Genomic DNA, 24,357 nt, shown 5'->3' with positions numbered 1-24,357 from the left:
TAAGAGAAATTAAATGCCAAAATTTAAATATTATGGGGTAAGACGGGTAAGGAGTAAAATTTCATGTCCAAAAATAGAATAAAACAAAGGGTAAGGTAGTAAAATTTCATGTCCAAAAGTAGGATAAAACAAAGTGTAAAAATCATTATGAAACGGACTAAAATGAAAAGTGTAAAGATCATTTTGAAACTGGTGTATGACAACAAAGAAAAAAAATGTCAGCAATCTTCTAAAGTCCGAGGAGCCGACTAATTTTGATGATGCAATTGGTGGAATTGAGAGATTAGTGTGTGCATAGATGAACGGTGCACTAGTTTGATTGCATACATTCACGCTTCTCCCCTCTCTCCCTTTTTTCTTTCTCTTTTTAGGGGATGTTTGGTATCTCAATTTTTAGAACCGGAAACGGATTCAATAACTGTTTACATTACAAGCTATTTGGTTTGGAGTACGTGATAACCGTTACCGTTATTGAGGGGTAATTGACTCCCCTATTTCGTTACTGCTCCAAAGGCCACGGTAACAATTACTGTTTCCCCTCAAATTCCTTATTGCTCTTTTCTTCTCCTTCGTTCTTCTCTCATCCCTCTCTCATCCCTCTCTCCTTTGAGCTTACTCCCAAACTGAAATTGTACTTGTTATGCGGGCGAGGCACTATGTGACCTCCGTACATGAGGCGGCGGTTGTTGCGGAGGATTGATGAGGTGGATTGGAATGATCGCCGAAGTTAGTTGCCCGTGAGCGTCGGGAAGAGTCGATTGAGTCTGCATAGTTTGCGGTGGTGAGGAGGGTGGGGCGGTGGAGATGGGCGGAGGTGGTGGTCAATGGTGGATGGATGGGTGGGCAGGCAAACTGGGAATAGGCGACTGGTGAGAGCGGGAGAGAGAAATAGATGACATGGGGAAAGGAAGTGGTTTGCTTGCCTTCCTTGTTATAATTCCTCCCAAAAAATGTTAAAAATTTTATATAAAATAATTGAATTCTATTTTTCCTTTATGTAAAAAGTGGGTGATATGTTCATATTTTATAGTGTTTTTACCCCCGTCCCTTAGTACTTTTTGATCTCAAATGAGCTCTTCGGAGCGATTTTTAGTACTAATGTGCTCCTTGTAGTGTGTTTGTAGTTTCAGGTTCATCATTGTAGGAATTAGCATATTTTTGTGCATTTCCTACTCATTTGAATCAATACAAGATATTATGTACTTTCTAGAGCACAAATATTGAGTTGGAAGAGCTTTCAAGCAAAGCGAATGGTGGAAGAAGTAGAAAATCGACGCTCGTCTACTCTTTTGATCATAACTTAAGTTCTACAACACCAAATGAAGTGATTCTAATTGGGTTGGATTTTATAATTCAAGAGCTTTCCAACGAGTGGTCACTCGACTAATTCCGACGAATAATGAAGGAGATATGGTGTTTTAAAGATAGAGAATCGTGCAGTTTGTACGCGCGCCCGGCGGGCGAATGGCTGCCCGGCGGGCGAACCTCTGCCCGACGGGCGAAAAGCGAAATTTCGAGGAACATCATATTTGGCCCGGCGGGCAGACCTGCGCCCGACGGGCGGTTTTCAAGCTTCTCGCCCGACGGGCGGATGTCTGCCCGACCGGGCGACGACAACCCTGGGCGTTTTTTCGCGGATTTCCTTCCGGTTTCCTAATGTTATTTTGGGCAAACTATAAATACTAAGCCCATATGTTTTAGTTGGACACCTTATTTTCCATGGTCAAACACTTAGTTTATTTCCCTTAGCTTAGTTTTCTCTCAAATTTGTTGCAAGACTTAGTTTTTATTTTCAATCAAAATTCAAGCTTTCATTATTCATTGTACTTCATTTAGGTATTCATTCTTATTTTGATTTATTTCTTTGCTTTAATTATGTTTTCATTAGTTAATATTGCCTTAGTTATTTCAATCATATGTGAGTAGTCTATTTTCTAGGGTTTGGGGATCCATGAATAATTATGAAGGGATGATTGAATAATTGTGATTGTTGGTATTGATTGGTTTATTCTACTATGCAATTAGATTTGCGCAGGTTTAATTGTTTTATTTAAGCAATATCAAGTTAAGATTCGAGAGATGCAATTTGATGTTTAGGCTTGTGTCAATAGGTGGAATTAGGATTAATACGTAGCGAGAGCCCGTTAATTCTAAGTCTATGATTAGTATCGATTCGAGAGAGCATGCTAGTCTAATTAATCGCTTTATTGATTGTCATGTTTGTTTATCATCATGGATTGTTATTTTTTGGTGAACCTATGACCTAGATTCTTTAATTCCTGAATTCTTGATTGTTTAATTATCGTCGTAGTCTTAGCATAGAAACCAACCAATTCCTGTTTCCCAATAGTCTAGTTTAGTTGATTAATAGTAGAAAGAACATTGTTTCCCTGTGGATTCGATCCTGACTTCCCTTGCTACCTAGCTAGTGGACTTAGGTTTATTTTTGATAAGGTGATACGACTTTAGCCTGTCAGTGGGTCAGGTTTGATAAAAATCAGGTATTGGGATTTGGGGCTATAAACAGGGAGGAGTATTGTGGTTCTTAAAAAAAAAAATTGTTGTTCTTCAAAGGTGTTACTCCGTATTTCTTGTTAATTTGTACTATTTTATTATGATTTCCTACTTTATATTGTTCATATATAGATGTAGAATACACTATAAAATATATTCATTTCCTTATTACTTACCAAACATTAAGTAAGGGAATCGTATATAAGTTATTCCTTTCCTATTATATACCAAACACCCAATAATGAAAATAGTTAATATTACCCTTTCCCCTTTTTATTTGTTTCCATTCCACTCCATTTCCAACTTTCATACCAAACACCCCCTTAGAGTTTACAAAAATTAGGGTTTTCTAGGGAGGAAATAACCAATTTTCTTCGGAAATTTGATTATTTCAGCCCCTTCTCTTTCAATTCTGTTGTGTTTTTGCGTTAGATCTCAATAAAACTACATAGTTTCAGTGTAGTAAGTACCCCGACCCTATGGTGGGTTTGATTGTTTCAGTGTAGTAAGTACCCCTATGGTGGGTTTGTTTCTAATTAATTTTTGTGTGTTTAGTTTAGTTCAAGTTGTTTCTTTGGTAAAGATTTATGCGGGATCGAAGAGGATGTCAATCTTTCGACTACAATCAGACGAATCAGACGGAAATCATATTTGTCACGGCTACAATAGATCTATAGACCCCCTCGTCAATGAAGGTTGTAAATCTCAGCGATATAAAAGAGGGTATACAGAATGTTTGATATACTACAATTGTAGCTATGGTGAAAGGAAGTTTTTATTTGATTCGATTGTTATGTATTTGTTATATTTAAATCTTTATGTAGATGTCGTATGACTTTTTATCAATGAATTAATTTGTTTATCAAAAAGATGAATGGTGCACTAGATATAGAACCAGGTGGTGGGGGGGGGGGGAATTTAAGTTGCTTTGTTTCCAATGTATCCGAATAAGGCCCCGGGATTCGATGGTATGCATGCTTTATTTTTTCAAAAATTCTGGCATAGTGTGGGTTCTGATATAATTGGTTTTGTGAAAATATGGTGGAAGGGATTAGTTGATTTAAGTGAGGCAAACACGACATGTATCGTTCTAATACCAAAGTGCAATGATCCGAAGAGGATGGCGGAGTTAAGGCAAATTAGTTGTTGCAATGTTCTTTATAAAATAATATCTAAGACAATGGCTAATAAAATCAAGTCGTTTCTTAATGATATAATCTATGTTAACCAGAGCGCTTTTGTTCCCGGGTGCTTAATTACGGACAATGCTTTGGTTGCTTTTGAAATTTTCTACTCGATGAAGAGGAAAGGTGAGGGGCGGGACGGGTGAATTTCCCTTAAGCTCGATATGAGTAAAGGTTATGATAGAGTGGAGTGGTGCTTTATGGAGAGAGAGTAATGTACAAGATGGGGTTAAGCGGAAACTAGGTACGACGTATTCTGGATTGTCTTGCTAGTGTCTCATTCTCTTTCAAGGTGAACGGCAATGTGGTAGGTGCAATCTCCCCGTCCCGGACCTCTGTCAAGGTGATCCTATTTCACCGTATCTTTTTCTATTATGTACAGATGCTTTCTCTACAATGTTATCCAGGGCGGTGCGACTACGAAGAATACAATTCATTGGGCTGAAATATGTAACGGTGCCCCTAGAGTGTCACATTTTTTTTTGGCCAACGACTGTATACTTTTGCAAAGGCTAATCTGCAAGAATGCTCGGTGGTTGCTGATATTATCAGTAAATATGAGAGGGCATCTGGTCAAAAATTAATCTTAGTAAGACAGAAGTTGCCTTTATTAAATGTTTGCCAGTCGATAGGAGGAAGGAAATTATTGAGAAAGGAATGCAGAGATCATTAACACCACTTTCAATAAGGGAGGTATGTGATTTAATTTATTTTTCTATCCCTCTATCAAATAGGTTTCCATAAGATGAGCTTTTTTGGAGACTATCGAAGGACGGGACGTACTCCGTTAAATCGGGGTATTGGTTGGCAAAGACGGGAGGCATTATGACACTTGATTTATCTGATAATGTGGTGAGTGGGGAGATATGGAGGATAATTTGGAGTATCGATGGACCTCCTAGTTTGAGATATTTTCTACGGAGTGCATGCAAGCGGTGCGAGAAAGGCTTGTGTATCGTCACATTGTGTCGGAGGCAACATGCCACACACTCAATCATGCGTTCCCCGTTGGAAGGAAATTTGGTGTCATAGTGAGACTAGGAGTAATTTGGTGGGTATGCCTATCTCTTCATTTGTTGATTGTTGGTTATGGTTGGCAAGGAAATGTAATGCAAGTGAGTTTCGTACGATCGCTAGTTTATTATGGGCTGCTTAGAGATATGTCGCAATCTTATACTTTTTGAGAATGAGAAGCCCACTGTAGTATTACTGGCCGTTGGTTACGTGAAAATGGTGGAAGAATATAGTATGTATGCTTCAAAAGTCTTCAAGAGTAATGGGTCTGCTTGTATTCATGCCCCAATGGCTTGGCGTTGCCCTCGAGTGGATTGTGTTAAAATCAATACGGATGCTCGCGTAATGTAAGGGCAGCGAACTGGGTTAGGAGTGGTGATCCGGGATAAGAAAGTACTTTTTTAGTTTAGGTATATACTTCTATAGTTTAGACATGTAACTTTTTTTATACGGGGTAGTTTTAGGAGAGGTATCTTTTTAGTTTAGGTATGTTACTTCTATAGTTTAGACTTGTTACGTTTTTTATAATTTTAGAGGAGGTACTTTTTTAGTTTAGATATGTTACTTCTATAGTTTAGACATGCTACATTTTTTATACGGAGTAGTTTTAGGGGAGGTACCTTTTTAGTTTGGGGGTTCTTAAACGACGCCCGCATTTTCCTAAAATCGCCCGCATTTTATTTAGAAATATACAATTTTGCCCTTTTAATATTTACCCCTCCAATATTAATAATAATAATGATAATAATAATATCTTCACGTCATGTTGCCCTATGGAAATCACAGCAGGGGATCACTCCTCAGCTTGGTTGCGGGCAGTCCCCATCTCGGGTTTAGGACAGACTATGAACGGTAAGACTTATCGTTCGGTTCTTTGCTATCGGTTGGGTACTCCGTTGTTCTCTGACTCGACGCCGTGTTCTGCTTGCTCTCGGGTTTTCGATGTGGACATTTATTGGGATCACGCCGTGTCTTGTGCTGGGATTGTGGGTATTAAACATCGACATAATGTCGTTCGTGGTACCCTCTTGGTTATTTGCTATCGGTCGTGGATTTCTGCTCGCAAGGAGGTTGATGTTGGGCTGACTAGTGAGAGTGATGGAGCTCTTCGTCCTGCAGATATATTGCTTTATTCATGGGATGGCGGTCTAGATGTGTGTGTTGACTTGACGGGGTCTTCCCCTATGATGCAATCTGGGTTGTCAGACTTCGTTCCCGGTCGGGTTGTGGCGGTTGCAGCGCAGCGGAAGCAGGATAAGTATGCGGCACGTTGTAGGGCTTTGGGTTACGGTTTCTTTCCTTTTTCCTTCTCTTCTTTTGGGGAATTAGAGAAAGTGGCTGTTTCGTTGCTGAAGCGGGTCCAGACGTACTCCAGGGCTCAAGACATAATAATAATAATAATAATAATAATAATAATAATAATAATAATAATAATAATAATAATAATAATAATAATAATAATAATAATAATAATAAAAATAATAATAAAAATAAAAATAATAATAAAAATAATAATAATAATAATAATAATAATAATAATAATAATAATAATAATAATAATAATAATAATAACAACAACAATAACAATAATAAATAATAACAATAATAATAACAATAATAATAACAATAATAATAATAACAATAATAAATAATAACAATAATAATAACAATAATAATAATAATAATAATAATAATAATATATAAGTAAAATAAACAGTTTTCACCTAAAACATGAAGTATATAACTAATTTGATGAATAAAGTCAAACCTCGGAGGTATTTCATGAAAAAACCTTTTTTTTAAAGCTGATGTGTTTTTTGTTTGTAAAATGTGTCTTTTGAATAAAAATACAAAATGATCCGGTTGCATTATAACTACATACAACCGAGTATACCTTCTACCAATTGTAATGCAAATGAGTTATGCGTATAATTAGACCTGTCAAACGGGTCGGTCGGGTCGGGTTGTAAAAAATTATTTTCGGGTTTGGGTTGAATCAGGTTGGTCACTTCGGGTTCTGGTTTACAAATGCTTGTTCAAGACCCAGAACTTTCGGGTTCGGGTTGACCCAACGGGTTGAGAGCTTTTAAAACGCGCATTACATTTTCATTAATTTAGGTGATAAATATACAAAATATGGGCACAAATTAACAAATTTTCCTACACAAGTTTTTATTTAGTCAAATTCAACCATAAAATTGCGTATAATTCAAATTAAAATCATATTACACACAACAATAGTAAAAACAATGTGCTTATTATGCTTATATTTTCTCATAATCTCATTTATTACTATAAATACAATGCTTTTCAATCGGTCGGGTCCAAAACGAATTCGGTCGGATTTTGACCCATTACTTTTCGGGTTGCTCGGGTGCAGATAAAATCGCGTTACGGGTCACAAAATCTTGTTCAAGACCCAATATTTTCGGGTTGGGTTCGGATCGGTTTCGGGTCGGGTTGACTTTTGACAGGTCTATGTATAATGTATTACTTTCACCCTTCACTTTTATTTGCAAGTTTGAAATTTTACATTATTATGATACTTCTACTTGACCACCTTTGGCGATTTATATATAAAATAAAATATTCGTATATAATTAGCTATATGAAGTGTTGAAATTACATATTGGCAATCATAAAAGCCAAAACGTTAGAACTAAAAGTAAATAGAGGACATAGTTATGAATTTGGCAGCTCGATCTAACTGAACAAAAAAAAAATTGAATAGGAACTCTGGGCTAGACTTCTGAAGACCAACTTTTGATTAAGAACACACAATGCAATTGATGAACAAGTCATATAGGACTGGATATTGATTTGTATGAATCACTACTCATTGAATATAGTAGTAACTACACAGACGTGTCCACTAGACCGCGTAAGAAACCAAAAACACATAGTCGTTTGTTTGTGAAACACCAAAACTTACAAATATGAACATAAGGCAAAAAAAAAAGATCTGCCACATGAAAACTAAACGCTCTGCTGCCATTTCTGGACAGGAAAAAAAAACACCTCAAAATTTTTCCAGCAGCAACTACTTGCTATCTCTATAATAAGAAAAAAAAATCCTGGAGCTGTACTAAATAGAACCATCTTTACAACAAAAGGAAGGTCGTCGAATGTTGGTTTTAAAGTAGATTGTCAGCTACTTCTGAGGAATTTCATCCCCTGCTGTTTCTTCATTTTTAATCATGGCATTCTTTGCAAGCTCATAACCTGCAAAATTCATTGCACCGAGTGGAGCAACCCAGAAAAATCTGGGTATTGCTCCTTTAAAGAATCCAAGGGGACCCTCTTGTCGAAGAATTGAAATTGCTATCATCGAAGTTGATATTGGTAACCCATGAGGAGCTGTCATCATTCTGGTCTTTAGTACATCAAACGGTGTAGTGACAACAGCAGCAATACCTCCTGATAGTGCCCCAACTGCAATTGTCTCCCATGCCTCTAGTTCCCGACCCAGGACATGCTGAGCAAGCTATTGACATTTGAGAAACAGAAACATATAAGTACTAACTCATATTAATAGGATAAATAAATAATAGAACTAAACAAGAGCATGAGTTCTGATTACGACCTAACACTGTTCTCGTGATTAGCATGTATCTAAAGTACATATGCACAAGATAGAATGACTCATCATTAAACAGTTTGCATTAAGCTTAGACTACCCAAAATGATAGCCTCGTCATAATATCAAATTACCAATCAACACGGGAGTTTCTCTTTTACTAGGAGATATAGAAAGTTCTCTAAATCTTTTCTGATGTCCACACATATAAGATTTGTATGCACAGCAGAATAATCCCGTACTCCCTAGGTGCCCCGTAACACATTTTAATGCTTAATTAACATGCTTTTCTACAGATACATATTTTTATTGCTTATAGAAGTGGGTTTACCTTCTTGGACTCAGCGTAGAGCCCCATACCAGCCACATATAATGGAACCTCTCGGCAAAGTGTCACACCTGTCCCACGGAAAAATCCTCTGAGACCATCCTGCTGCCAAGTACCAATAATGGCCTCTCCAACATTATTAAAAAGTCCAGCCTGTAAACGCTGCTTCAGTACCTCACATGGTATTCTCGTTGCAGTTCCCAGCAATGTGCTACAGAATGATGCTATTGATTGCATCTGAAGAATTTATCAATACGAATAAATTATATTAAGGGGGAAAAACCCATAACAAATACTTCCTCTGTTCTTTTTTAAATGACACAATTATTTAGCCACGTTTGCCAATGCACTATTTCAAACATTAATATCTCCATTTATGGATAAAAAAAATTATAAAATGTTGATATTTGAAAAGTATTCATTGAGAAGAATCTAATAAGACCCCACACGATTATATTTTTTCTTAAGTATAAACCACAAAAGGAAGTCCAAAGAGTTTGTATGAAAAGTGTTCAAAACCTCATTGTATCATGTAAATAAGAACGGAGGAAGTAAATAATTGCAGTTCTAAATTACCCAGTGAAAGGAGAGGAAATAAATAAGAAACTATGAAAAAGATTATAAAAAAAAGGGGCTTTGTAGCAGAACGATAGTAAGGTGTAAAATAGAAGTTCGATAGAATTCAGGTTTAACACAAAGTTGGACTTTCTGAAACAAAAGTCAGGAATGTCAATGAAGTTAGAGACCATAGGCTTAAGAACAGAACAGCAATTTTATACTGTAATAGATCAAAAGGCCTTTTCAGTTTTCAAGAAGATGAAACTAAGAGGTTTCATTGTTATGATTCCCCAGGCTGGCCATATTCAACTTGCTGGACATCCAGGGATAGGCTTAGTCCAAAAGGGTCCACCACCTAGGTTCAAAAATGTTGGGTTATTACAGGAAAATGCTTTATCGGAAAGTAATGGGAAATCTACAACAATGTGGTCAGTTGTCAAAGTTTTAAAAAGACCATTCTAGGACAAAAGAACAGTTCCCATATTCTCCCCCCCCCCCCCCCCCCCCCCCCCACGCCCACCCACTGTAAATTGCAAAAAGATAAAATGGCAGAGAGAGAGAGGAGGAAGAGTGAGCAAACTCGGTAAAATATGACCCACGTGAAGTTATAAAGACTTAAATACTCCTCCCTCCATTCTGTAGATTGACCTTCATTCAAATTCCCCAAACCCTCACTGCTACCTCTCAATGATTTCCATGATGACCCAAACGAATGGATTGGATTTGCCAAAAACTGCCGTCATATCAACATCTATTGTTCCATTGATCAATTTGGGAGTTTATAATTTAATAGGAATTCCTTTATTTTTTGTGTGAATTTATGGCTTAGACTAATTGGCTAATTACGGGTAAATTCCATTTGTTAGCCATGGCAGTTTTAAAAAAATCGTTAGAATTTCTATTGAAAAAAAAAAAAAATGCTCTGGCAGTTGTGATGTTTGGTCACCCCATTACAAAATTTCTGATCCGCCCCTTAGTGCACCTCTTACCTAATAAACAAAAATTAACCAAGCGACAAGCACACATGACAACTGTCAGCCTAACAAGGCAAATTCTTCCCAGAAAGTGTCTCCCTTGATGCTCTTTCCTCCAAGACAAAGCAACAAGAGCAACTACATTAGGAGTAAATGGTTGTCCTTCCCCTATTTTGAAGACAACGCCACAGCACTCTCTATAGCTCAAGATAACAAACACATTAACTTTACCTAATGTTAATTTCCTTTTAGGAGTGTCTGCAGACTCTGCACAAAGGCGATCAAGGCACTCCGGCTTCCCTTGGTCACCAAATAAAACCATCCGCTTTAGGGATAGAAAGAAGCAGCTCTTTCCCCCAAGTCCCATTTCTCTCTCTCTCTCCTATGGAATCCCCAAAAGGGGTTACGTCATATTTTACTTGGTAACCTAGGGAATACTTCAATGATTCAATCGCCAATGTTAAACCCTTTGTCATTGCACAATATTGTTTTAATTTATCAATCACATAGTGGATCAATAAATTATTTGACTATACAAAGGCATCACATAGTAAAACAATAGTGACAAAAACAGCTTCCAAATGTCTAAGCTGGTGATGGATGATTTACAGAACAGCACTATTACCTGCAGTTCATGCATATTTGGAGCAAAGTGTATTAACACCAGCTTACTCGCTTCAAAAGTTCCAGTTCGTAGTCCATGGCTGCAAATTTAAGACGTAAAATCAGAGAATGAAACCGATAAATGATACGGAGTAAAAGGATAAAAGAGACGACTGGCAAGAGGGTAGTAGTGACCTAGTAAACTGCCCAAGAATTGCTGGGATGCAACCCCTGTATAAGCCTCGGACTCCAATTTCTGGAACTCTTGATATTACTTCAGGAAAAGAGAACGTAGATGTTTGAACACGAGTCTGAAACCAATAAAGCACTGTTAGAGTACACCAAGTTTAGCAAGGACACAAAATATCATGACAGCTGTAAAACTATAGCCCTATATTTAGGTTTACATTCACTTGCAGAAATTTATCTCTGATTAACTATAGCGCCTACAGGCACAGGCAACTATAAGGGAAGAGGTAAAACTGAAGAATTCTCTTTAATATTGCAATAGTTCAAAGTTCAAAGATGGGCAGTTGCCTTTATGGTGTCAATTGGGTGTAACAAAGATGTTGAGAGCCCAGAAGCAAGACCGCCCGCTAAAGCAGATCGTAAAACGCTCCCAGCAGGAATTTCCACAGGTGGTGCAACAGGAACTACAGTTGCGGCTTCAAACCAAACATTCCTGCATGCAGCACGCACAGATGCTGTCATTAGTAAATCTAACTCAGTGATTCAAGTTAGCAATTAGAATTAGAAGTTAGCAATTAGGTGAGCCACACTAATTTGTGAGACTTTGAGGACCATAAGCATAACAACGAATACATGAAAGGCACTTCCAGCCATCTTTAAAAAGAAAGAAAGCATATCTATACGGCGGAGGGAAGGTAAGTTTTCTATTTACATCCCTACAAGGCTACAATCATGACAAATATGCTTTAGAGTCAACCATCGGAAATTCGAATATCTATACAACCAAAGCCATACTCAAGAAAACCCATAGAGAGGGGGGGGGGGGGGGGGGGAAATCAATCACTTGATTTCTTCCTTCAGCCCTTCAAACCAAAACTCCAAATGCAATGGAACAGGGACACTATAAATCCCAAAAGTATGGCTATCCACCACTCTCTAGAAAGAAGTGAGAGACTAATATCCAATTCTCAGAGAGAAAAATCACATGATTAGATCATCAAGAGGCCAGAGCTAGTCGACACTCTTCCTCACTTTGAAAAGCAATTAAACCATCCCCACCCAAAATCATAGCACACATCCACCTCTTCTCCTTCCAATGACACAATCTCACCCCTAACAGGGATCCTTCAAACCGGTCTTAAGGTCCAGTCTTTTCCTAAAAAGACTTTTACAATATTATTTTTTCATCATAGCCCAACCAATATCTTTCTTAGGGAAGCAAACATAAAATAACAATGGAAAAACAAAAAAATAAAGACAGAAAAAAAGAGAAAAATATGAAATTACAAAGTCTCCTACACAAAATGAGTACTCCATACAACAAAGCCTTAACACGACCCACATTAATCAACAGGTACAGAAAGATCGAAGAAGGCTGATGCTATATGATCAATTGTCTCGTTTCTTGTTTCTTCTTCTTTTTCCAGCATAACGTCGGATAAAATTGGATAAGAAAAATGATATATGCTGCCCTAAGAGCTACATAAAAGAAGCTAAAAATGGAAACATTAACTTGTAAACATTAGTTACACCGACTGACGCGTGATTTTAGCATGCATTCTTAAACTAATTCCAATATAGAAAATGCATTGAATGCTTATTGCATATATCATTACCCATAAAAAATGTTATTGTTACTCCAATCAAAACAAGAACGAAAGAGCGGAAACAAAAAAAGAACGATCTTGAACCATTTGCACCTCGAAAGACTAAAGGCCCTACAACTACAAATAATAACAACATCAGAACCAGACACAGAGAGGGATAAGGCCAACTTTTTCCACATGTGAAACTTCACATAGCCTAAAAAAAAGAGTAGTTTTTTCTATTTCTGCTAATGCTTATCCAGTAAACACGAGAACCATAGAATAGAACATGGAAGGATTAGAAGAAAGGATATTGGCTTCCTGAAGACCCTAGATTTCCTCCCAGTCGGGAGTAGATTTTGGCTGGAGGAGCCAAGGTCCAAGGTGGACTTTGCACTTCATAGGATAAAAAATCCATGAAAGAATACCATCTCTCACTTGGAACTCCGAAAGGGAGACGATAAAAAATTAGGGAGAGAGAGTGCTAATTTGTCCATTTTCTTACCAGAATCCATTCTGCTGCACACTCCAAGTTTCCCAGCCTACACCTCACAGAAGAGAATTTAAGAAGATGCTTGGGTTACTATTTCTTCCATGGACTACAATAAAAACTAAATACTTAAGTCCGGCAAGCTCATCCCAACCATTCTAATAGAATCCATATTCCCAATAGGGGATAACAATAACTATTTTCCTATTAATAGATGTTTCTAGACACCTAACTCCCAGGAGGCAAGTCTCCTTCCCCCTTAGGTTTGCATACTAATCCAACTCACCAGATGATCCGGCCTCACTCCCTCACCCCTGACAATGGAAATGCTTATAAGTTTCTCCAAACTCCTGGAAACAAAAAGAAAATCCTCAAAAAAAATAATAAGTAAGGAAATACACGGGGATGCAAACATTACTAGATAAGGTTGATTCAACACAGTTGAACATGAGACATCTTCAATCTTTTGATAACACTCAAACAGCAGATCCTAAAAATAAATGCTCGCAAGGTAGTCTACCTTAAATATTCATGAGATAAGTGGGAGACTCAGAACAAGACGCCTAGCAACAGATAAACAAGTAAAAGGAGAAAGGTTTCCAAATTAACCTGTAAGGCACTAAACTTTCCTAAGCTATTCACGTGATCATATTCATAAGAAATAGAGTTGAGATACGAAGATATTACCCCCCCCCCCCCCCTCCTCCAAAAAAAAAAAGAAAACCCTTAACAAAACCCAAGACCTCTTGTCCCAGCAAGACTCGAAGGTAACCTACTAGAAAGAACCTCAGCTAAAATCTCAAACAGATTAAGAAAAAATATATTAGACAAAAATCTATAAATTTAAAATTTCATTTATTATCAGCACCGAGAGTTGTGCTGTATATTTCCACGACCTCAAGACCTAATTCTCATAAAACTCTTGAAACTCCGTACATAAGTCCTCTTTCACAACATTATCATACGTGTGGAAAAAGAGAGAAGTGCAACCATCAACGTATAGAAGTAAAGTCATCAGGGTACCTTACCTCCTTAACTATCTCTTTCTCATTCTCTCTAACTTCTCACTACTTTACGCACATTAAGGCAGTGACTCAACCTAAGTTCTTGCTTGTGTTGGCCATTATGTTCAAGTGTTGATTGTAAGTTATATTCTGGAGCCTTCTGCATAACTATTGTGCCAGCTCCATATCTAGTTGTTAGTTCTGTTTGTTTATACACCAGATGAGCTGTATTTGTATTTTTCTTTATCCTGAAATTCTGAACTCTGAAGTAATTGTACTCTCAAAAGTCAAAAAAAAAATATTGTCGACTTGAATTTTGACATCATAGTTTGCATTTTTCTACGCCTTAGGGATTTTCCAACTCATACTTTGGCCTTAGACTCAGTACGAGGTAACGGGATGGGAATATGTAGTGGGCAATGGCTGATTTACGAAGCAGGCACAAATCCTGACATCACCCACTTCCCTCAAAAAATAAAAAAGGGAAAAATTGTTCTTCATAGTATCAACTCTTCGGACACATATAATTATATAAAAGTAACTAGATGCTTGAAGTCTCTTACAGCGATCTATGGTAAAGACATGACACATAACTACATAAGGTATCAACATATCTAAACTTTCATTATAGTTTAGAAAACAAAGTTAGCTTTCATTATTGTTTAGAAAATAAAGTTAGCATATCCAGACTTTCATAAGGTATAAATAACTGTGAGAATGAAAGGTTCTCTCACCGAGGATCATCTTGCAAACGATCCGAAGGTAGCAACATCATAAAATTGCGAAAATGTCCATAAGATATAGACCCTCCGGCATCTGCATTCAAAAATCTCATCATAGCATCTGCATTGTCTTCATTTGCAGGAAGTCCAGCATTTGTTAAAGATGATAAAATTTCACTTTTCTGAAGTGTGCCAGACTTGCTCAGGCATAATGAAGTATAAGCACGAAGAATAGTTGCTTCTCTCTGTTCCATCAAGGTCGAAAACTGCTTCCAGCCAAATGATTTTGCAAAAAGATGACTTCTGGCACGTCGCATGAATTCTTTTGCATATTTGCGTGGTAGTTTTCTTTTCCTTATCACAATCTCAAGATCTTCAAGATTTACCTGCCCATCCCCATCCCTGTCCAACTCCTCAAAGAATCTCCTTCCTGTAAAAGTTCACGAACCTTAGCTTACAGTGATCTTTCAAAACCATAGTCACCCTTCCCAAGAATACCTTAAGGATATTTTAGTTGGGAAGTGCAAAAAAGGACCCCATATAAATCAAATGAAGTTGTGTAAAAGACAACAGCAACCAGAAGGCATATTTTCTTATTTTACTCAATTTTACACACAAAGGAAACGGAGCAATATTGCAATGGTGGTTGAAATGACGGTTTTCTCAAAATAGTTATCACTCCTTAGTATACATGTACCTTACTGAATTCTACATGCTCTTCAGACTTAAACAGAGCCAATCAGAGATAGTAACATGCGCCACTTGATCTTCTGTGGATGCTAGTGTCTGATGAGATACTGGAATATTCTTTTATGTTAATCACTAGCATCTTTTGACAACCAAAATGTCATATCTAGTATTTTTCTTTGTAATGAGACTTTAAGGACGTTGGTGGACTTGTGTTAACTTGTGTTATTTTGCATCCCAGTACATACACAATGGCACAAAGGTATAATACTAACACTTCAATCGACATGCATTGGCAATTCCTATTCATACAACATTCACAACTCAAACATCAATCAGTGCACAAATAAGAGAATCTTTAAACAAAATTACATTGTGTTACAGAAGGCTGCATCCCCAGAAGATCAACAAAATACACACATTTTCAAACTTTCTATGTTAGTAATACAGAGTGTTACTACACAAGTACACATATAGTGTACAACGGATGTCTTTGGAAAGAGTTATGATTTGGACAACCTGTTAGACACATTTAATATTTACATTCATGATAGATGCAGCCGCAAGCATAATTGTTCCTGTTACTTATATTATTCATTCATTCCTTCCTTTCATTCTTTACCCTTTTACTCGGAGATTTCAGTCACGTTCCACACTTGTATTTTAAATACATAAAAAATCTCATACATGAAGAATAAGAGCGCACCAATTTCAGCCCAGGCCGGCAGTTCATAAGGACCAAAAAATAAGACTTGCAGAGACAGCCCTTAATCAATTTCTTTCACCTAGATTCATAAACTTCATGATCCACAAACTTTCTCAAGTAAATGTCAACACTTAATTGTATTTTCATATTTGCTCCTCCACTGATATACAGAGGAAGAAACACCAAAAGAGGCAACAAGACTGGAAATACGACCAACATATGCATCATCCTTTCTAATTGACGTAACTAAGAACTTTGGTGTGAGATTTCATGAAAAGTATAGCTCAAATGCAATCAATGACTGTCACATACATTGGTTTTAATCCTTTCAGCACCATGTAGAAAAAACACAGGCGAAAGTCTAATGTTTGTTTAAAATTTGAAGAGTAAATAGATAATTCAAGGCATACCTTCAGCCTCGGTGTATCTGAAGAAGTCTTGCACCGAAAACAACTTTTTCTTATCAGGAATGTCTTTAGAAGAACGTCCAAGATGAGGAACAAGCTCAATAAGTTCTGAAATGGAGACGGTTGACAGTGTTGATCTCAAGCGCTCAACATTGGACAAGGGGATATTAAGTAACCCACTAGCCAACTTTTGAGCTGACAAGCCTCTCGACCCTTCACTATTGTTAGAAGTCACACTATCATCCTCATCTTCTTTCATTGGAGATGTAACTCCAACAAGGGTAGAAGGTGCTCCACCAACTCTTGCAAACTTTAAATTTCCTAAAAACACATTCATGTCAGCCTTCTTACCCTCTAAGATATTAGTCATTGCCTTCCAGTGATCAAAATGAGAAGGGGATGGAGGTGAGGGCGGTGAAGATTCATACAGCCTTTCCTCGTTTTGTTTAACACTATTATCAAGCTTTTGTATATTATGTGTTATATGATCAAAGATGAGAGCTATCACCAGATCAAGGCTTAAATGCTTCCCTTCATTGCATTTAGTGTCCTCTGCTGGAAACATCATAACAAACATACCCTTTTTTGTTTCTTTTTTTTCAAAGTCATATACAACTGAAGATTTTTGCGAACTGACACATGAAGCCTTTTCCTCATCACCCGTCTTTGAGCATCGCTTCTTTCCTAATTTAAAAGGCGTGGGAAATGCCTGCACAAAACCATTGACAAACACCGACCATGTCATCGCAAACTGCAAACAGTTCACGCATGATCCGTCCTTTTTTTCCCACTCCCTTTCTTTCGACCTCTCCTTTAGCGCATGAACCTTTGTATCACCACTGGCACAGTTAGGCGAAAACATACTCAAAATGTTCTTTAATGGAAGCTTTGTCGACGACCCTTTCTTCTTATCCTCATCAGAAGTACAGTGGGAAGAGGTACTTTTCTTCTTTGACGCAGATGAATGAAGTTTACTGCCCTTACTGTTGACAACAGCATTGCTAGAACCATTCAAATGCCCTAAAAGTTCAGCATTACGACTGCCATTCTTCGCGTTAAACCAAGTTAACTCAAACTCCTTAGCCGCCTTTCTAAAACCCACTTCTAGAGGCGAAAAGGCATCTTTAACAACTTGAATGGAATTAAGTAATGATTCAACAGGGTCACTCCCAGACACCATCCCTAAAACCCTAAATCTTTAATCCCTTCTAATAATCCAGAAATTAGAAACTATAAACAATTTCAATATCCCAAAACCCCTTCAAAAATCAATCAACTTCCATCATCAAACACATTCCACTATCCAAATTTATTTCAGACCCCGCGAATCCAATAAATAAGATCTTGCCAGCAAAATTTTAAAAAAATTAACAAAAACACAAATACCAGCAGAAAATATTCAAACAAATTAATGCAATTCAGCTAAATGTGACAAATTACTTAAATCCCATCCACCAAAAAACCCCATTTTTAGCGAGAAATGAAGCTCTAAAACTGCAACAATCAACTTCTTTTGACAAATTAACAAAATGGACACACCTGAAATCGAAGAAAATAAAAAGGGTATAGATTAAATCCAAGTATTATCACCAGCAGATTAGAGAACACAAAGCTATTAGTGCAATATTTATTTTTTGGATAATATTAAAGAGGAGAGAGAAAAAAGATATACTCACTTGATAAGTTTTGATGATAAGAAATTCCCAGAAAATTTTCAGACAAAATCAAATTAGCGAAAATCAAGAATTGTGGTGGCTGGAGTGAGAGAGATCAGCCCTTTTTTTGGGCGTAATTTTTTTTCTGATTTGGGGGAAATTTTTTATTTGTTTTTTTTCAACTCTTTTTTTCTCCACCTTTCTTTTACTGTTTGTTTTCTTGTAGAAATAACTTGATTTTAAATAATTAAAACATAAAAGAAAATGCAAATTATGTATTTTTATAGGATAATTGGATAGACATGAAATTGTAAATCTGAGGAAATGACACGTTGGATTAAATACTTGACGGTTGCTGTTTTTTAATTCTCAGAAACCTAACCTCCATGTTTATCCAATGACTGAATAATGCAGTATTGCAGTACTACATATAGGACTATTGGTAGGGATGTCAATGGGGCGGGGCGGATGCGGATGTATCTCCCTCCATCCCCATCCCCATCCCCACCTAAAATTTTCATCCCTATCCCCGCCCCATCACCCACGGCGGGTACAAAATTCATCCCCATCTCCGCCCCAACGGATACAAACTAAAATCCATCCCCGCCCCACCACCCGCCTGGGTATCCATCCCCGCCTCATATCCGCGTCAATACCCACCTTGTTTTTCTTATTTCGCCAACATTATGGAAAAAAGTAACTTGCATAACAAAAAAAATTCAAAAACATAAAATTGAAGTCTTGCCTTAATTCATAATATCAAATACTACAAACCAATCCAAACGCATAAAAAAAATTGTTCAACTTTTTATGTTCTTTAAATTTTTCAATTCACGTAGGGAATGATATTCGGATAGAGTTGACGAGTATCAAGCGGGGCGGGTGGGGATGGGGCGGGGCGGGCGGGGATGGGGCGGGTCCAACACAAAATCCGCACCCGCCCCCACCCATGGAGGGTATGATTTTCATACCCATCTCCGCCCCATCACCCGCCAAACCTCCCTCTATCCCCGCCTACTTGGGGCGGATGCGGGGCGGATCTCCTATAAAACCCGCCCCACTGACATCCCTAACTATTGGACATGTTTAAATGGATCAATATGTGGGTCCAAATCGGATCAATCAACCTAATTTTTTCATATCGGGATGTTAAATGGGTCAGTGGCTTGAATTCGGATTGGACAACTTAACTCTTTAGGTAATACGGAGTAGTATGAGGGTTACTTTTTCATGGGTTACCTTGCGTCCTTGATGGTAAGATCCAAAAATCACAAACTTTGATGAGAAAAAAGAGCAACTCGAAGGGTTTGTCCTTTCTGGTTATGAACATAAAGTTTGTAAGCTAATTAAATTATTGTATGGCTTAAAGCAAGCTCCAAAGAAATGACATGAGAAATTCGATTCTGCAATATTGTCTCATGGTTTTGTTCATAACTCTGCTGATAGATGTATATATTCTAAGTTTACAAAGGAATATGGTGTCATTTTATGCTTATATTTTAATGATATGTTAATATTCGGAACGAACATGATTGGCATAAATGAAACCAAAGCTTATTTAAGTTCTTGTTTCAAGATGAAAGACTTAAATGAGATTGATACTATTTTAGGTATGAAAGTGAGAAAAAATAGTGGGGGGTTATTATTTGAGTCAGTCTCATTATGTTGAAAAGATGCTTAAGAAATTTGAGCATTTGACTTTCCAAGAAGCAAATACTCCATATGATACATCATGTAAGCTTAGTGTGAACTGTGGAAGAGTTGTAGCTCAGCTAGAGTATGCTGGTGCAATTGAAAGTTTGATGTATGTTACTCATTGTACTAGACCTGATATTGCATTTGCAGTTTGCAAGCTCTCAAGGTTTACTAGCAATCCTGGTACAGAACATTGGAAAGCAGTTGGAAGAGTTTTTGGTTATTTGAAAAGAACCAAAGGTTATGCTTTAGGACCTGCCTGGATTGCATGGAATAAGAGGGAAATAAGTTTGGGAGGAAAAATTATGGTGTTTTTAAAGGTATGGATTGGATGTGATAATTTCATGGGGTAATTAGTTCCCCTAAAAACAGGGGTAAAAATCACCCACCCACCCCCCTGGGTAACTATTCCCCCATGAAAATTTTACCCTTCTTCTTCCTCATTTCTCATCCATACCTTTCTCTTTCTCTCTCCTCTGAAACTTCCTTCTCTTCTCATCTTATTTTCTATTACTTTCCCTTCTCTATCTATTCCAAACAATTCTATCTCTCCTGCATTCAATTTCATTTTCTGGGATTGGCAAACAATCGCCACGCTAAACCGCTAACTCGAATTCAGCCCAATTTGGTGTCGTCGGCGGCAAGATATCAAGAAATCTTCTTCTTTTGATTTAATTGAGTTTGGATCTCCAATTTATGAGAATCACGTATTCATTTGCAAATAATTTTTGCTGAATCTTTTCAATTGTTCTGGAATTTAAGAAATTTCTTAATAATTTGAAGATCCCCAATTTTGGTTTACAGATTTGCTTTTGGTTGATTTTGAATTTTGATGTGGTGTCTGTGTTAACTGTTTTAGAGAGAGTAGAGAACGAGTGGGGGAAAATTACTCCTGGGATTATTCTTTGGGATACCAAACTTACATTTTAGAAATAGTTACCCCCTTAATTAGTTCCCAACTAATGACTCCCCTATGAAATTTCCTCCCCTAATTACTAACTCCAATCCAGGCGACCCCTTACACTATGAAAACTTTCCATCCGTACTTGAAGGATACACAGATGCTAGTTGGATATCTAGTGACGGGAATAATAAATCCACAAGTGGTTGGATTTTTATGCTCGATGGTGGTGTTGTTTCTTGGGCCTCAAAGAAACAAACTTGCATTACTCATTCCACCATGGAAGCTGAATTTTTAGCTTTAGGGGCAGCAGGCAAAGAAGCGGAATGGTTAAGAAATATGTTATTGGATATAAAGTTGTGGCCACAACCCATGCCAGCTATTTCTTTGCACTGCGATAGTGAGGAAACTTTATCTAGAGTTTATAATAAGATTTATAATGGTAAGTCTAGACACATCAGTTTGAGACATGCATATGTAAGACAGTTAATATCCGACGGGATTATAAATGTAATTTATGTAAGATCTTGTAACAATTTGGCGGATCCTTTCACCAAAGGACTTCCGAGAGAAATAGTTTATGGAACAAGTCGGGAAATGGGCTTGAGACCTATTTGATTAATCAACAATAATGGAAACCCAACCTTTTATTATGAGTACCCATAATTAAAAAAGGTTCAATGAGGTAATAACAAATTGTTGATCACTGGTTATGTCACACTAGCTTATCAATTATTCTAGTGTATGTTTTAGGGTGAGTTATATACTCTTAATGAAATTCTAGTGAAAGAAGAATTTCACCTATGTAGACATAAGAAGTGGTGCCGCTTCTAACAAAAGTTTTAAGGTCAAACTTTTGTAAATGTCTATGAACCAGGTGGAACACATGGCCATAATAGTGCTACCTTGTTTATGAACATGTGAAGGGACGTTTGTGTGTGAGGTTTTTTCGATTCTAACACAAGGAATTTTGGCTCAAAAGCTTATAGCTGCCATAAATTTCGTTAGTGTATTGAAGAATCGTCACTAAGTGAAAGTTCAAATGGAAAGATACTTTTATGTATACACATTCTGTCAAATTGAAGACTAAGTGGGGGATTGTTAGATAATAGTCTTCTCATTTGATTGCGTGGGAGTATATATGATGGGTTGAGTTGTTGGGCCAAATGGAGCATTGGGCTTGGTGTGCTAGTATTGGGTTGGTAATATAACTATATATTATTAATTAGCACTTAGCAGTTAGCACGCGCACGGTTATTTAATGACATAATTAACGTTAATCTTTTTGCAGTTATTAATTAATTATTTATTTATTTTAAATATGATAATACCAAAGGGCAGTTATTTAGTAACGGCCATATTGGTTCCCTATTTAATCTAATGCATAATGATAATGTTAATTACGTTTTATCATATTTGAATGGTTGAATTTGTTGTATTCCATTCGTGATTAGGGGATCATGGGGGTAGATTAGCTTTGAATCTTATCAGCAATATAGTGGGGGCTGGTATTATCCTAAGGACAGAGATTATCTCGTCCTAATCTAGTTTTCTGTATTTACGTTTTTCATAATTCAAAGTATAGTATTTAACATCATCGGCGGCCCTTCCCGACGATAACCTATCCATTTATCCCTTATATTTATACCTTCTTATACTTATGTTATATTGTCGGTTTTATTTACATATAGGAAAATATACATTGTACTTGTACTCACCTAGGCTATTTATGCCAACAACATAGTTGATTGGTGGACTCATTGCCACCCGCGGTTTTTATCCCTATCGGGTTTTCCGCGTCACCATCTCGTGTCTCGTGACTCTCGTCTCTCTTTATTTTTGTCCTTTATTTCTTGTTATTTACTTGACCGATTTAGTCTAGTCATCTCTGTCCCAACCAAAGATCGTCCATACGAAATTTGACATAAACAGTAAAAAATTGTGCATAGTTGTAATTACTAATTAGAATGGTAATCAAGCTAATTGCATAGTTGTTACATGTACGTCTTGGACAAAATTGAATTCACCGTAGGAATTGAAGTCATGGACGTAGACATTAAATTCCATGACTAGCTTTCCAGTCTTGAAGAAATTCAGAACATTTAAAGACAAACGCTAATCCTGATCCCTAATGAACATCTAGTTAAATTAGGCAATGTGTTAAAAGAAACTGAACATATATAGTTCAAACATTATGAACACAGAGAATATGTTCTTAATCTTTTAACTAATATGTATATGTGTTCCGATACAATATAATTCGTTCCTATATATTTACTCCATTATCTCACAACAATATGATTTGTTCCTATTTATCTCAGTATTTCATGAGTAGGTTCTGATGAATAAAGTTTATTTTTTATTTTTATGAATTTAGATGCAGACAAGAATTGTGGAGGAGATCAGGTTCATATGTCAAATTGCCAAACCTTCTGTTCCGGTATCGAATCGTGTAGTGAGGTCAGATCTTCATATCTTGAGCGTGGAGATGAGTGCCTGCAAGGTAAACCCGAACCCGGGGGAGGTTCCCCGGATCAGGGCCTCCGACGCCCAACATTAGTACCATATTGTGAGATAAAGTAGTAAGAGAGGAGAGAGAGAGTTCAGAGAGAGTTTACCTTCACCCATAAATGTATATTTATAGGGATATTGGGCCCAAATTCTATAATAAGCCATTCTTATATTTTATTTGGGCCACGGGAGTATCCCGTACACCTTCCATTCTAAAAAACGGGGTAGATTGCGTTTTGCTGTGACCTTGACAATTGCAGTTGCTTCATTGATTGTAGTGACACTGTCATTAATATATTTTATGGTTTATTTTAAGAGAAAACATAACAAGGTATCTCAAGGATCACTGTTGAACTTAAAGCCTCCCTTCCTGAGAATATATTATGACATGCTTCTGAAAGCAACAGAGAGATTTTCGAAACAAAATTTATTGGTTCCGTTTATATAGGAGTCCTTGATATAGAGAACAACATAACTGTAGCTGTTAAAGTCATCTGCTTTGATCTGAAAGGAGCTACCAAGAGTTTCATGGCAGAGTGTGAAGCATTAAGAAATACGGAGTAGTCATCACAGGAACCTCCTTAAGATTGTTACTGCTTGCTCGAGTACTGACTTTCAAGGAAATGATTTCAAGGCATTGGTTTATGAGTTCATTCCAAATGGAAATCTGGTAACTATTGTTTGTAAAATCAAGTGTCTAAAAGTCACTCATTAGCATAGGAGTAAACTGTTCAGTGGAATCACCACAAAATCCAACTAGAATTGAAGATGTCATCAAGGAGCTACAAGTAACAAAGGATACTTTCCTTGAAGAGTTACACAAAATTAACCAATTACATGTATTAATATTTCAGATTTGGTGTCTCTAGACCTGTTCAAGAGACTTTGATACCGGATACCACTTGGTCTTGAAATTTTGATATATGACTTGAAAGCAAATTTGATAATGCCTCGAGCTCGACTCTATTTGAACCTTGAAGACGGGAGATGAAAGCGAAAATGCAAAATTCAAACCATAACACCTGCAAAATAAATTTATAGATGCAAGAACA

The 24,357-nt window shown here is 37.1% G+C and overlaps 1 protein-coding gene across 2 annotated transcripts; it reads right to left on the bottom strand.

Annotated features, from left to right (window-relative positions):
• Positions 1-7,498: 7,498 nt before the first annotated feature.
• Positions 7,499-18,586, bottom strand: LOC110800366 (calcium-dependent mitochondrial ATP-magnesium/phosphate carrier protein 1). 2 transcript variants are annotated; one of them, XM_022005676.2, is made up of 8 exons: positions 18,220-18,586; positions 16,547-18,082; positions 14,756-15,173; positions 11,290-11,434; positions 10,948-11,063; positions 10,775-10,853; positions 8,621-8,854; positions 7,499-8,196 (listed from the first exon to the last, which is right to left on the bottom strand). In XM_022005676.2, the coding sequence occupies exons 2-8, from the start codon at positions 17,721-17,723 to the stop codon at positions 7,864-7,866; spliced, it is 2,502 nt and encodes an 833-aa protein (XP_021861368.2). In that variant the 5' UTR covers positions 17,724-18,082; positions 18,220-18,586; the 3' UTR covers positions 7,499-7,863. The 2 variants fall into 2 exon arrangements, with proteins under 2 accessions (XP_021861368.2, XP_021861369.2); XM_022005677.2 differs by having other exon boundaries at positions 16,547-18,474.
• Between the last annotated feature and the right edge of the window lie 5,771 nt (positions 18,587-24,357).

The sequence above is a fragment of the Spinacia oleracea genome, chromosome 1 (genome assembly GCF_020520425.1).
Source record: "Spinacia oleracea cultivar Varoflay chromosome 1, BTI_SOV_V1, whole genome shotgun sequence".
Classification (NCBI taxonomy): domain Eukaryota; kingdom Viridiplantae; phylum Streptophyta; class Magnoliopsida; order Caryophyllales; family Amaranthaceae; genus Spinacia; species Spinacia oleracea.
Note: the sequence above shows the minus strand (reverse complement) of the source record. Positions and strands in the feature narration are given on the sequence as shown.

Excerpts from the sequence above, each read along its gene's own strand:
- LOC110800366 (XM_022005676.2), bottom strand. The coding sequence starts at position 17,723 with ATGGTGTCTGGGAGTGACCCTGTTGAATCATTACTTAATTCCATTCAA. Across the intron at positions 15,174-16,546 it reads CAGATACACCGAGGCTGAAG|GAAGGAGATTCTTTGAGGAG; the intron begins GTATGCCTTGAA and ends GAACTTTTACAG. Across the intron at positions 11,064-11,289 it reads ACCCAATTGACACCATAAAG|ACTCGTGTTCAAACATCTAC; the intron begins GCAACTGCCCAT and ends TATTGGTTTCAG.